Source organism: Jaculus jaculus, chromosome 5 (assembly GCF_020740685.1).
Source record: "Jaculus jaculus isolate mJacJac1 chromosome 5, mJacJac1.mat.Y.cur, whole genome shotgun sequence".
NCBI classification, from domain to species: Eukaryota; Metazoa; Chordata; class Mammalia; order Rodentia; family Dipodidae; genus Jaculus; species Jaculus jaculus.
In genome coordinates, this window is record NC_059106.1 from 168924250 (window position 1) to 168938213 (window position 13964).

The 13964-nt window shown below is 42.7% G+C and overlaps 1 protein-coding gene across 4 annotated transcripts in view; it reads left to right on the forward strand.

Annotated features, from left to right (window-relative positions):
- Birc6 (baculoviral IAP repeat containing 6) overlaps positions 1-13964 on the forward strand; it is a 202419-nt gene that overhangs the window by 39207 nt on the left and 149248 nt on the right. For all 4 annotated transcript variants that reach the window (XM_045148971.1, XM_045148972.1, XM_045148973.1 and 1 more), the window contains exons 9-10: positions 3689-3747; positions 7351-8745. In XM_045148971.1, the coding sequence (XP_045004906.1) occupies positions 3689-3747; positions 7351-8745 (1454 nt within the window). The remainder of the gene's footprint in view (positions 1-3688; positions 3748-7350; positions 8746-13964) is intronic.

Consider the following 13964-nt stretch of genomic DNA (forward strand, 5'->3'; position numbering starts at 1 on the left):
AATGAGAAACCGAGACTAGGTCGCCAGGACCTGTCAGCCCCTGTGCATTAACTGCAGATCTGTGCTCCCCCTGGTGGGCATGTGTGGCACTGTACTCTTGGGTCACTTGACCTGGCTTATGTGGACCTGGGGATTGGAGCACTTCTTCAGTTTCACAGGCAGGCACATTATTATCTGTGAAGCCATCCCTCCAGCCCCGAAATCAGGTGTTTTTTTTTTTTTTTTTTTTGAGGTAGGGTCTCACTGTAGCCCAGGCTGACCTGGAATTCACTATGGAGTCTCAGGGTGGCCCCGAACTCATGGTGATCCTCCTACCTCTGCCACCTGAGTGCTGGGGTTAAAGGTATGTGCTACCACAATTGACTATTTATTTATTTGAGAGAGAAAGAGGGGGAGAGAGAAGAAAATGGGTGTGCCAAGGCCTCCAGCCCCTGCAAAACAACTCCAGATGCATGTGCCCCCTTGTGCATCTGGCTTGCGTGGATTCTGGAGAAACGAACCAGGATCTTTTGGATTTTCAGGCAAATGCCTTAACCACTAAGCCATCTGTCCAGCCCCCGAATTTAGTTTTTAATATATTTTATTACTTCTGATAGTATTTATTTATTCATTTTGTTTGTGTTTTTTATTTTATTTTTTTTATGAACAGCTTCCATGATTGCAAACAATATCCCATGGTAATACCCTCCCTTCCCCCACTTTCCCCTTTGAAACTCCATTCTCAATCATATCCCCTCCCCCTCTCAATCAGTCTCTTTTATTTTGATGTCATGATCTTTTCCTATTATGATGGTCTTGTATAGGTAGTGTCAGGCACTGTGAGGTCATGGATATTCAGGCCATTTTGTGTCTGGAGGAGCACGTTGTAAGGAGTCCTACCCTTTGGTTCTTACATTCTTTCCACCACCTTCTACAATGGACCCTGAGCCATGGAAGGTGTGATAGAGAGATTGCAGTGTTGAGTATTCCTGTTAACTTCTTCATTAGCACCATGATACCTTCTGAGTCATCCCAAGGTCACTGCCCTCTGAAAAGAGAAGGTTCTCTAATCAAAAGTGAGAGTAGCATTAATATAAAGGTATGAACATAAAGAGAAGCACTTACTGGGCAGTTTGGTGAGCATAGTATATATACACTTAGCCAGTCAGCAGCAGACGTTGCCCCCTTAGGGCTCATGACTTACCCCTGTTTTAGGTTTTCAGTGTCAGGGATGTACTCCCTCCTGTGGGGCGGGCCTCCAGTCCAATTAGAGGGCAGCTGGTTTCCACCATGAGAGACGTTGGCTCATTAGGCCTGGCTGGCAGAATATAAGGCTTGCAGTGTCTACTGTTGAATATACTTCTGATAGTATTTAAATCCTTAAAGACAGTTGGCAGATGATCTTAAACTTGTTTTGTATTGTTTTGTTTTAAGTGATTGTAGGTAGAGCTACTTCAGTAGTAGTGCATTTGTCCAGAATTTATCAGGCACAGCACCACAAGATAAGAATGAAATAGGCAACCATTTGAATTATAGAACTAAGTTATGGACAATTAATATGAATTCTAAAAATGAAAACTCTGAAACTTTATCAAAATTACCTAGGTAAGCCTCTCATGCATTATAAACATTGCTCTTAAGCTTTTTTGGGGGGGTCAAGGAGGGGTAATTTTTAGAGACAGGGTGTTGTAATTAGCTTTGTATTACTGGTGGAGCACTTGACCAGAATTAACTGATGGGGAGGAAAGGGTTGATTTTTGGCTTATACTCTTGAGGGGATGCTTCCTGGTGGTCAGGGAAGGCATGGTGTGAGCAGAGATTTTATGAGCTAGGGTCCTTGGATCTCTTACTGCTGCAAAGGAATGTCAGACACTTGTAACACTTTTTTTTTTCTTGGTAAGGTCTCACTTCATCCCAGGCTGCTGACCTGACTCTTTCTGTAGTCTCAGGGTGATCTTGAACGATGATGATCCTCCTACCTTTGCTCTCCAAGTGTTGAGATTAAAAACATGTGCCACTATGCCCGTGTTGTGCCACCTTTTGTGTCTGGCTTTATGTGACTTCCAGGCTTTGCAGGGAAGCACCTTTAGCCACTGCATATCCCTGCAGCCCTTCCATGACTCCAGTGTTTGTTTTCATTATCCTCAATCGTACTTGTAAATCCCTGCAAATAACAGATGAGTATTTTTTTTTTTTTTGTTGGAGTGTTGTTCACTTTGAGGCAGGCTGAATTGTAACTCATTCTCTAGCTTAGGCTGGCCTTGAACTCACTGTGATCCTCCTCCTGTGTCACTCTTCCAAGTGCTGGGATGAATGGTGTATGCTGGCTGTCTCTCTCTCTCTCTCTCTCTCTCTCTCTCTCTCTCTCTCTCTCTCGTTGCCGGGTTTTAGAGGTTTCCACACCCAGTCAGTATTTTAGGTAAATAATGATTTGTGATGATTATTTACTAGTTATTATATCAAGCTACTTTTTTAAAAACACTTTTAAACTTTTATTTGACAGAGAGGGAGGGAGGGAGAGAGAGAATGAGAGTGGGAGCCTTGGGGTCTCCAGCTACTGCAAACGAACTCCAGACGCGTGCGTCTCCTTGTGCATCTGGTTAATGTGGGTCCTGGGGAATCAAACCCGGGTGCTTCGGCTTTGCAGGCAAACATCTTAACCTTTAAGCCTTCCCTCCAGCCCTGAAACTACTTTTTTTTTTTTTTTTTTTTTTATGAGAGAGAGAGGGAGAGAGAGAACGAACTTTGGCATACCAGGACCTCCAGGCACTACAATAGACTTCCAGATGCATGAATTACCTACTACTATTTTTATCTCACTCTAGTTTTAAAAAAATATTTTATTTATTTTTATTTATTTGAGATAGAGAGATAGATACAGAAATAGGCAGGTAGAGAGAGAGAAAATGGGCACGCCAGGGCCTTCATCCCTGATACATGTGCCTCTTTGTGCTTCTGGCTTATGTGGGTTCTGGGGAATCAAACCGAGGTCCTTTGGCTTTGCAGTCAAGCGCCTTGACTGCTAAACAATCTCTCCAACCATCACTGTAGTTTTACTAGTGTTGAATGTTACTTTTGTTTGAGATGTATAGGAGTAGCATTGTTATTGAAGCTCATTGTTAGAGTACTTGAATAACATACATGTGATCCCAGGTCAGATCTCCATCACTTTACCCTTCTTTAAATAAAACAGACAAAAGACCACTTTGTTTGAGTCACTGTCTCCCTCTAGCTCAGGCTGACCTGGAATTCACTGTGTAGTCCCAGGCCGACCTCAAACTTATGGTGATCCTCCTATTTCTGCCTCCCGAGTGCTGGGATTGTATTGAAGGCGTGCACCACTACGCCTGGCTGCTTTAAAAAAATTTTTACTATGTTATTTATTTGAGAGAGAAAAAATGGGTGTGCCAGCATCTCCAGATGCATGCACCCCTTTGAGCATCTGGCTTTCATGCGTCCTAGGGAATCGAACTGGGGTCCTTTGGCTTTTCAGGCAAATGCCTTAATGGCTAAGCCATCTCTCCAGCCCACTGCCATGCTTTTTAATCCTTTGCTTACCTGTGTGGTGCACACTTGACTTGTGGTGCTGGGGATTGAACTCGGGCTTGTACATTCCGGGAACATCCCCCACAGCTGACCTACATTTCTTGCCCCTTCTGCGCACTTTCTTTTGAAGTTCAAATTGTCTCACTTTGTCTTTTAATTTAAGTGATGATTTGCTGGAGGATTCAGACAGTGAAGAACATTCCAGATCAGATTCTGTGACAGGTATGTAAAAAAACATTTAGATAACATTTCTAAATCCTTGGATTTTTACAGTTTTAGGAAAAGCTAAGTGCCACTTAATTCAATTCTATTTCTTACTAAAACTGAAAATTTTTAGTGATAAACACAGGAAAATGAAATATTGCTTATCAAAGATCTTGAATTAGTAGTAAGTACATACTATTCCCTAATTTTTAAGCATGATAACTATTGGACTCAAAGGGATGAAAGTGGCAGTCATATTAAATCTGTCACACATATTGGGAGTGAAATTATTTATTTGTATGATGTAGTGTGTTAAGTAAGTATAACTTTGGGTCTTGGAGATGGGTCAGTGTGTACATTGTTTGCTGTGCTCTTCATTTGACTTTATCAATTTAGGTAATAATTATCCTTTAGATAGTAAGGTGTTTCACTGGTCTCCTGGATACCTATAGCTGGAACCCTGCAGAGTAACTCTGGTCTTTATAGGTTCCTACACTTCTGTGGTTTTTAGCTTTTCCTTTTTGTGTTTTGTGATGTTTCAGTAAGTCTTCTACATGCCCTTTTCTGTTCTTACATTTGTTGATTTTTAACTAGACCCTTTTCATGTAACTGTTCTTTGGGTGCGAAAAAGCCTCTTATGTATATTTGTAATTAATAATAGTTGTATCTGTTGGGCATGGTAATTCATGCCTGCAATGTCAGCATTTGGGAAGCAGAGGCAAGAGGATTGCTCCGAGTTCAGGGCTATATAGTGAGACTGTTTCAACCCCACTCCTTTCCCTGCCTGATGACACTTGCATTTGGGTTAGTTGCTTGTATCCTTTTTCTCCTCTTATGTCCCCTCTTTTGAACCACAGAAGATGGAGATGTGATCATCGTGGCCACACTGGAAGAGCAAAGCACAGTCCATCTCTCTTCCCTCTTCTACTGTTGTGCATGCCATGCTGCCTTGGGGAACGCTGACTGCAGTTCCCAGTATCTAGACATGACTATGTCTTCAGTGGCTGCACATGCTATGTCAGGGTTAGAAATGCTGCTTTTGTATATAGAATTGAAACACTTGCTTTGGAAAGGGCAAAATCCTTTCAGACCAAAAAAAGTTTTTTAGTTTTGTTTTGAGATAGGGTCTCACTCTAGCCTGGGCTGACCTGGAATTTACCCTGTGGTCTCAAAATGCCCTCGAACTGTCCTCCTACCTCGGTCTCCCTAGTGCTGGGATTAAAGATGTGTGTTACCATGTCTGGCTCTCAGTTCTAATTAATTAATTGCTTGATTAATTAATTAATATGAGAGAGAGGAGAGAGGGAATGAATGGGCATGCCAGGGCCTCCAGCCACTGAAAGCAAACTCCAGACGCATGTGCCCCTTTATGCATCTGGCTTACATGGTTCCTGGGGAATCGAGCCTTGAACTGCGGTCCTTAGGCTTCACAGGCAAGCGCTTAGCCGCTAAGCCATCTCCAGCCCACAGTTCAAAATTTTTAATTGCCTCATTTGAGGATCTGTAAGTAGCTCACCTTTCATAGGAAAATATTTATCCTTGAAGAAAATAATTTCATTTTAGCCACTTCTGCAGCTCCTGTAATTTTATTTTAGAAAGTTACTTATTTTAAAACTAATTTTAAATATATAGTTTTTTAAAAAATGTTTTATTTTTATTCAGTTATTTGACAGAGAGAAAGAGGGAGAGATAGAATGGGTGCACCAGGGCCTCCAACCACTACAAATGAACCCCAGATGCATTCGCCACCTTGTGCATCTGGCTAATATGGGTCCTGGGGAATCGAACCTCGATCCAGGGTCCTTAAGCTTCACAGAGAAGCACTTAACCGCTAAGCCATCTCTCCAGCCCTTAGCTTGTGTTTTTAAATTCTAATTTTTTTGGGGGGAGTGTGGAGTATCCATGCTTAAACTTGATATTAATGAGAGGTGTGTGTTCTACCTAAAGTATCTCAAAAGTTTTAGGTGTCATTTCAAAATTCACATTTTCAGCTCTAGGTGATTCTTACGGAATTGAATATGGTTCAGAAAATTCTGTGAGTGCAAATCGAGAGGCATCTGTATTCGATTGGAGTTCTAAGTTGTGAAAGTTCAAGGTGACACTGGAGAAGTGACTTCTTCCGAAGGGTAGCGGAGAGCACAGAGGGAAGATGGAACTTTTACGGCTTTAGGAAGAGCCGAGGTGCACTTGTTGCTGGGCTGAAGCTGTGAGGTTGCTGCTAAAGAAAGAGAGGAGAGAAATGTTTCTCAAATGATCAAAACGTTCTGAATGTCATATGTTGGTGGTTTGTTTTGTGGTCTTAGGGCTGGGTTGTGTTTCAGTGCCCAATGTGCCTGCCAGACACATGGCACAGGGACACCAGGCTCATTCCCCAGCTCTGCAGACATCCACTTGAAAACATAAGCAAAGCAGTCCCGAAGTCATGTTGACTTAAAGCACATGACTGGTGTCCTTACTGCACTGTTTCCCCCAAGCATCCACTAAGGTATTAAGAGGAAGCGTAGTGATAGAGCCACTTGCTTATATTGTCCTTTTGTTTGTGTGTCTGTCTGTCTACTTATTTATTTATTTTTGTGTGAAGTCTCATTCTGTAGACTGGTTTGGCCTGCAACATTATATATCCAAGGTTGGCCTCAACTTCATTGCCAGCAATCCTCCTGCCTCACCCACCCCAGTGCAGAGATTATAGCTGTGAGCCACAAGACACTATGCCTGGTTTATATGTTTCTTTTAAATAGTTTCATTGTGTATGCTGTTTACTTTGAATGATGTCTTAGGTTTTTGTGAATTATGGATTAATTTCCAGCCTGACCTGTACTATTGTGCTGTTGCAGAAATAAAGCAAAATAAAAAAGATTGATTGGTTGGAGAATTTTCATGTCAGTGTCAAGAGATTATACTTTTATCTGTTGTAGACTTTCTCTTTCTTATGATGTTATAAGAAATGCATGGTGGTGTGAGGGAATCAACAGTGTTTGAATCATAAATGGTAAAAGAGAGGGAGATGAGATGATAATATGTTTTTCGGTAAGCCGTATTAATGATCAGTGCGTAAGTAGGAGTGGGCACTTTTTGGTTTAGAAGTGAAGTCTAGAAATCTTACTATTTTCATATTAATTTACTGTAATGAATTAATAATATGTTAATTCTTTAACTAACCTGTGTTTTAAAAGAAGCTTAACTTTAACATTTTTCATGATTATAAAAATACCACATGGTAATACCCTCCCCCCCAACTTCTCTTTCTTAAGAAAGTATATTCTGAGTTCAAAATAATTTTGAGTCCATTGAGTACTTTTATGATTTTTCCTGAGTAGGTTCACCTCAGCTTTCATCAAATTACATTTAAAGGCCCGGGGTGGTGGCGTATGCCTCTAACCCATCACTTGGCAGGCAGAGGTAGTAGGATCTCTTTGAGTTCGAGTCCACCCTGAGACTTCACAATGAGTTCCAGGTCATCCTGGCTAGAGCGAAACCCTACCTCGAACAACAACAGCAACAACAACAAATTACATTTAAAGTAGTTTAAATTTTTGTACTTAATGTAGAGTTCAAAAGTTAAAATTCAGATTTGATTTATATTACCAAGGCTGTTCTATCTAAGAGTTGTTCTTTTCAAAGGGCATACATCCCAGAAGGAAGCCATGGACGTAAGCCTCGATATAACAGCACTCAGCATTCTCCAGCAGCCAGAAAAGCTTCAGTGGGAGATTGTGGCCAATGTGCTTGAAGATACTGTTAAGGATCTTGAAGAACTTGGGGCAAACCCTTGCTTAACAAACTCTAAGAGTGAAAAGACGAAGGAAAAACACCAGGAACAACACAACATTCCCTTTCCATGTTTATTAGCTGGAGGTTTATTAACATATAAATCTCCTGCCGCCTCACCAATTAGTAGTAATTCTCACAGGTCACTGGATGTTTCAAGCAGAACTCAGGGTGAAAGCATATCAGAGCCAGGGTCGACTGACAATGAATCCTGCACAAACTCAGAACTGGACTCTCCTCTGGTCAGGAGGACTTTGCCTGTTTTACTTCTCTATAGCATTAAAGAATCTGATGAGAAAGCAGGAAAGATCTTTTCACAGATGAACAACATTATGAGTAAGAGCTTGCATGACGATGGTTTCACAGTTCCGCAGATCATTGAGATGGAGCTGGATAATCAGGAGCAGCTGCTGCTGCAGGACCCTCCTGTGACTTACATTCAGCAGTTTGCAGATGCAGCAGCCAGCCTCACCTCTCCAGATACTGAGAAGTGGAACTCTGTGTTTCCCAAGCCTGGCACTTTGGTTCAGTGCTTGAGGCTGCCAAAGTTTGCGGAGGAAGAGAACCTTTGTATAGACTCCATAACTCCTTGCGCTGATGGAATTCATTTGTTGGTAGGACTACGGACATGTCCCGTGGAATCCTTGAGTGCAATAAATCAAGTAGAGGCCTTGAATAATTTAAATAAATTGAACTCTGCACTATGTAATAGACGGAAAGGTGAGCTGGAATCAAATCTTGCTGTAGTGAATGGTGCAAATATTAGTGTAATCCAACATGAATCACCAGCAGATACACAGACTCCTTTGATAATTCAGCCAGAACAGAGAAGTGCTAGCGGAGGATACTTAGTTCTTTATAAAATGAACTATGCTACTCGAATAGTGACTTTAGAAGAGGAGCCAGTAAAAATCCAACATATCAAAGACCCCCAGGACACAATTACCTCACTCATTTTGCTTCCGCCAGATATTTTGGATAATCGAGAGGATGACTGTGAGGAACCTCTTGAGGAAATGCAGTTGTCCTCAAAGAATGGAATTGAGAGGGACAAGAAGTCTGACATTTCTACTCTTGGACACCTGGTAATAACCACTCAGGGAGGATATGTAAAAATACTAGATCTTTCTAACTTTGAAATTTTGGCCAAAGTGGAACCTCCTAAAAAGGAGGGCAGTGAGGAACAGGACTCATTTGTTTCTGTCATTTATTGCTCCGGCACAGACAGGCTGTGTGCATGCACCAAAGGTAAGTGGTTTTTAAATCTTTCAAAAAAAAAAAAAAAAGTCTCTTATTTATTTCTTTGGGAGGGGTGAGGCAAATAGAGAATGGGTGCACCATGACCCCTAGCCACTACAAAGGAACCCCAAATGAATGTACCACCTTGTGCACATGGCTTATGTTGGTACTGGAAAACCAAACCTGCATCCTTAGGCTTCACAGGCAAGCGCCTTAACTGCCAAGGCATCTCTCCAGCCCATGAGGAGCATTTTTTGTTAAAAAAACTTTTTTTACTTGCAAGCAGAGAGTGGTAGAAGAGAGACTCCAGATGCATTCTCCACCTTGTGCATCTTGTTTTACGTGGGTACTAGGGAATCAAACCCAAGTGGTTAGGTTTTGCAGGCAAGTGACTTAACCGCTAAGCTCTTTCTCAAGCCCCAATTTTCCATTTTTTTTCTCAATTTTTATTAACATTTTCCATGATTATAAAAAATATCCCATGGTAATTCCCTCTACCCCCCCTTTCCCCTTTGAGATTCCACTCTCCATCATATTCTCCCTCCCCATCTCAATTAGTCTCTCTTTTATGTTGATGTCATTATCTTTTCCTCCTCTTATGATGGTCTTGTTTAGGTAGTGTCAGGCACAGTGAGGTCATGGATATATCCAGGCCATTTTATGTCGGGAGAACACGTTGTAAGGAGTCCTACCCTTCCTTTGGCTCTTACATTCTTTCCGCCACCTCTTCCGCATTAGACCCTGAGCCTTGGAAGGTGTGATCGAGATGTTGCTCAGTACTCCAATCACTTCCTTCCAGCACTGTGATACCTTCTGAGTCATCCCAAGGTCACTGCCATCTGAAAAGAGAAGATTCTGTACTCAAAGTGAGAGTAGCGTTAATATAAGGGTATAAATATTAAGAGAAGTGCTTACTGGGCAGTTTGATAAGCATGGTATATACACTTATCCAGACATCAGCAGATGTTACACCCCTATGGTTCATGACTACCCCTGTTTTAAGTTTTCAGTATCAGGGATGTATTCCCCCCCACCCCGCCAGTTTTCCATTTTTAAATAGTAACGTAGGTTACATTGCAAGACCTTGTCTCCCAGAAAAACTTGTTTTTGAATTCACATCAAGAAAGTAGCTTGTTTTTCTGTGAATCCTGGTTGTGCGTTTGTTCAATTTTTTGGCCTTAGGCGAAGCTTCCTTAAGTTTGGTAAACTTTAGATTATTTTTCTTCTTTTTTGTCCTTTTTTTCCTTCCTCCTTCTCCTGGTTTCTTTCCTCTTTCCCTTTCCTTCCCTTTCTGCTGGGGTCAAGGAAGGATTTATTTGGGGTCATGGGTCTAGAGAATTCATTGCATCATGGCCTGAGTGCTAGGAAGCATAGAGGCAGGGGGAAGAGGGAAAGAGAGAGGAAAGGAGAGGCAGGACTGGAAAGGCGGAGAGAGGGAGAATATGAGAGAGGGAGGGATAGGGATAGAATGAGAATCAATAACTGGTGTTTACTTTTTATTTTATTTCACTGTTCTTTCAAGGTAGATTCTCACTTTAACCCAAGCTGACCTGGAACTTACTGTGTAGTCTTAGGGTCGCCTTGAACTCACAGCAATCCTCCTACCTCTGTCTCCCAAGTGCTAGGATTAAAGGCATGTACTATCACACGTGACAAAAACCTCCTTCCCTCCTTCCCTCCCTCCCTCATTATTTTTGGTTTTTCGAGGTAGGATCTTGCTGTAGCATAGGCTGACCTGGAATTTACTGTATTGTCTCACGGTAGCCTTGAACTCATAGCACTCCTTCTACCTCTGCCTCTCCAGTGCTGGAATTAAAGGTGTGTGCCACCCTGTCTAGCAATTTCTTCTTCTTCCTCTTCCTCCTCTTCTTCCCTCCTCTCCTCTTTGCTCCCCTCCTTCCTCTTTCTTCTTCCTTCTACAAACTCCAGATGCATGTGCCACCTTGTGCCTCTTGGTTTATGTGGGTCCAGGGAATCGAACCTGGGTCCTTGGCTTTGCAGGTATGCTCCTTAACCACTAAGCCATTTCTCCATTCCTCCCCCTTACTCTTGCTTGAAACTTCAATTTTTTTTGTCTCCTGTGAGTCATGAAGCTTTTTCTTTTTTTGAGGTCGGGTCTTAACTATCCCAGGCTGACCTAGAATGCAATATGTAGTCCTAGGGTGGCCTTGAATTCAGGGTGATCCTCCTGCCTCTGCCTCCTGAGTGCTGGGATTAAGGGGCCTGTGCCACCGTGCCTTGTGAAGCTTTTAATTTTAGTGTTCTTTGTTTTGTTAGAAACAGCCAGCTTCCTTTTCTTCTTTTTATGGTGCGGGGAGGAGGATTGGCGTGCCTGGGCCTCCCATCCACTCCAGTTGATCTCCAGACATGTGCGTCACCTTACATGTCTGGCTTTTGTGGGTCCTTGGTCTTCACAGGCAAGCACCTTAGCCAGTAAGCCATCTCTCAAGCCCAACAACCAGTTTCAGCTTTAATTAAAAGGCTCCTTCCCCCTTTGTTGTTACTCTGTTATATTATTATTATTGTTTTTTTTGTTGTTTTGAAAAGGCAGAGAGGGGGAGAGAAGAGAGTGGGGGGTGGGAATGGACATTCAAGGGCCTCCTGCTCCTGCAGACGAACTCCAGATGCATGCATCTGCCTTTATGTGGGTACTGGGAGTTGGACCTGGCTGCTTAGGCTTCACAGGCAAGTGCCTTAACCTCTTAAGTCATTTCTCCAGCACATTTGCCCTCTTTTAAGTTGTCTTACAGATGTTGTCTGAGGAAGTAGCTGCAGCCTGAGGCCAAGCCCCAGCGAGTGTATGTCCTGGTCCCTCAGGAGCTGCCAGGACACCCAAAATGTACAATTCCAGCATTTTAGATGATGCGGTCCCAGCTATTTGCTGCAGTACCAGCTTTAACTCGTCAGCCTTTTTCCGCGTTAGTGAGGCTGAGGCTGAGGATGAGAATGAGAATGGGAGAGATTAGTGCAGACACCAGGGTGACCTTTCATCAGCCATTCCTCTGCTTGTTCTACATCAACTCATGGCTTCCAGAGTTTGGAAGTAGTTAATTCCAGTCACCTTTGTCGCTCAGTGGTTGCTTTGGCAGTGCGGCTGACCATAGGGCTTCCTGTCTTGACAGCTGGTCTGAAATCACTGGTTCCTGAGGTTTTTTTTTTTTTTTTTTTACATGGTTTAATCATTCTTTTTTTTTTTTTAAATGTTTATTTATTTACTTATTTGAGAGGGAGGGAGAGAGGGAGAGAGAATGAGAATGCGTGTGCCAGGGCCTCAACCACTTCAATCAAACTCCAGACACATGCGCCCCCTTGTGCATCTGGCTTATGTGGCTCCTGGGGAATTGAACTGGGGTTCTTTGGCTTTGCAGGCAAATGCCTTAATTTCTAAGCCATCTCTCCAGCCCTCTTCTCCCCCTCCTCCCAGGTGGGGTCTTGGTCTAGCCCAGGCTGAACTGGATTTCACTATGTAGTGTCAGGGTGGCCTCAAACTCACAGTGATTCTCCTACCTCTGCCTCCCAAGTGTTGGAATTAAAGGCGTGCGCCACCACTCCCGCCCCAACCCTTTTTTTCAATATTTAATTAATTATTTTTTAAATATTTTATTTTTATTTATTTTTGATGGGGGGGAGAGAGAATGGGCACGCCAAGGCCTCTAACCACTGCAAACAAACTCCAGGCGTATGCGCCCCCCTATGCATCTGGCTAATGTGGGTCCTAGAGAGTCAAACCTGGGTCCTTTGGCTTTATAGGCACTTAACCACTAAGCCATCCCTCCAGCCCTCAGTATTTTATTTTTATTTATGTGTGAGAGAAATAGGAAGGGACAGTGGGAGGGGAAGAGAGCGAAAATGGTCATGCCAGGGCCTCCAGCCACTGCAAATGAACTCCAGACTCATGTGCCACCTTGAACTTACATGGCTTACATGGGTCCTGGGGAGTCAAACCTGGGTCCTTTGGCTTCGCAGGCAATCACCTTAACTGTTAAGCCATCTCCTCAGTCCTAATAATTCTTTAAAAATTTTTTTTTATTTACTTGCAGTGAGTATGTTGTGCCAGGGCCTGTTGCTACTGCAAACAAATTCTAGATGGATGCTTGCCACTTTGTGTATCTGACTTTCTGTGAGTTCTAGGTAATCAAAAAATTTGGTCTGGAGAGTTTGCTCAGCCGTTAAGGTGGTTGCCTGTTAAGCCTAACAACCTTGGGTTTGATTTCTCAAGTACCCACATAAAGTCAGATGCACAAAATGGTGCATGCATCTTGGGTTCCTTTGCAGTGGCACACACGTGTGTGTGTGTGTGTGCTTGGGCGCTTGCTCGCACTCTTGCAAATAAATAAAATATTAACTTAATGGCACAAATATGTATGTGTATGTGCATGGGCATAGACACATCAGGGCCTCTTGTTGGAAAGAAATGCATCTGGCTTTATCTGCATGGCTGGGGAATTGAATCCAGGCCAGTAGCCTTTGCATGAAAGTGCCTTTAGCTGCTGAGACATCTCCCCAGCCCTACACATTTATTCATTTTTATTTTTATTGTTTATTTTTTTATTGGCAACCTTCGTATTGTAAACATTATCCCTTGGTAATTCTCTCCCTTACCACCATTTTCCCCTTTCAAACTCCATTCTCCATCATATCTCCTCCCCCTATCAATCAGTCTCTCTTTTATTTTTATTAAAAAAATTTTTTTTTCAAGGGCTGGAAAGATGGCTTAGCGGTTAAGTGCTTGCCTGTGAAGCCAAAGGACCCTGGTTCAAGGCTCGATTCCCCAGAACCCAAGTTAGCCAGATGCACAAGGGGGCGCACGTGTCTGGAGTTCGTTTGCAGTGGCTAGAAGCCCTGGCGCACCCATTCTCTCTCTCTCTCTGTTGCTCTCAAATAAATAAATAAACATAAAAAAAAATTAAAAAAAATTTTTTTTTTCAAGGCAGGGTCTCACTCTAGCCCATGCTGACCAGAAATTCACTGTTTATTCTCAGAGTGGCCTTGAACTCATGGCGATCCTCTTACCTCAGCATCCCGAGTGCTGGGATTAAAGGCGTGTGCTACCACGCCTGGCTGTCTTTTATTTTGATGTCATGATATTTTCCTCCTATTAGGATGATGATGTGTAGGTAGTGTCAGATACTTTGAGGTCATGGATATCCAGGCCATTTTGTGTGTGGAGGAGCACATTTTAAGGAGTCCTACCCTTCCTTTGGCTTTTACATTCTTTCTGCTACTTC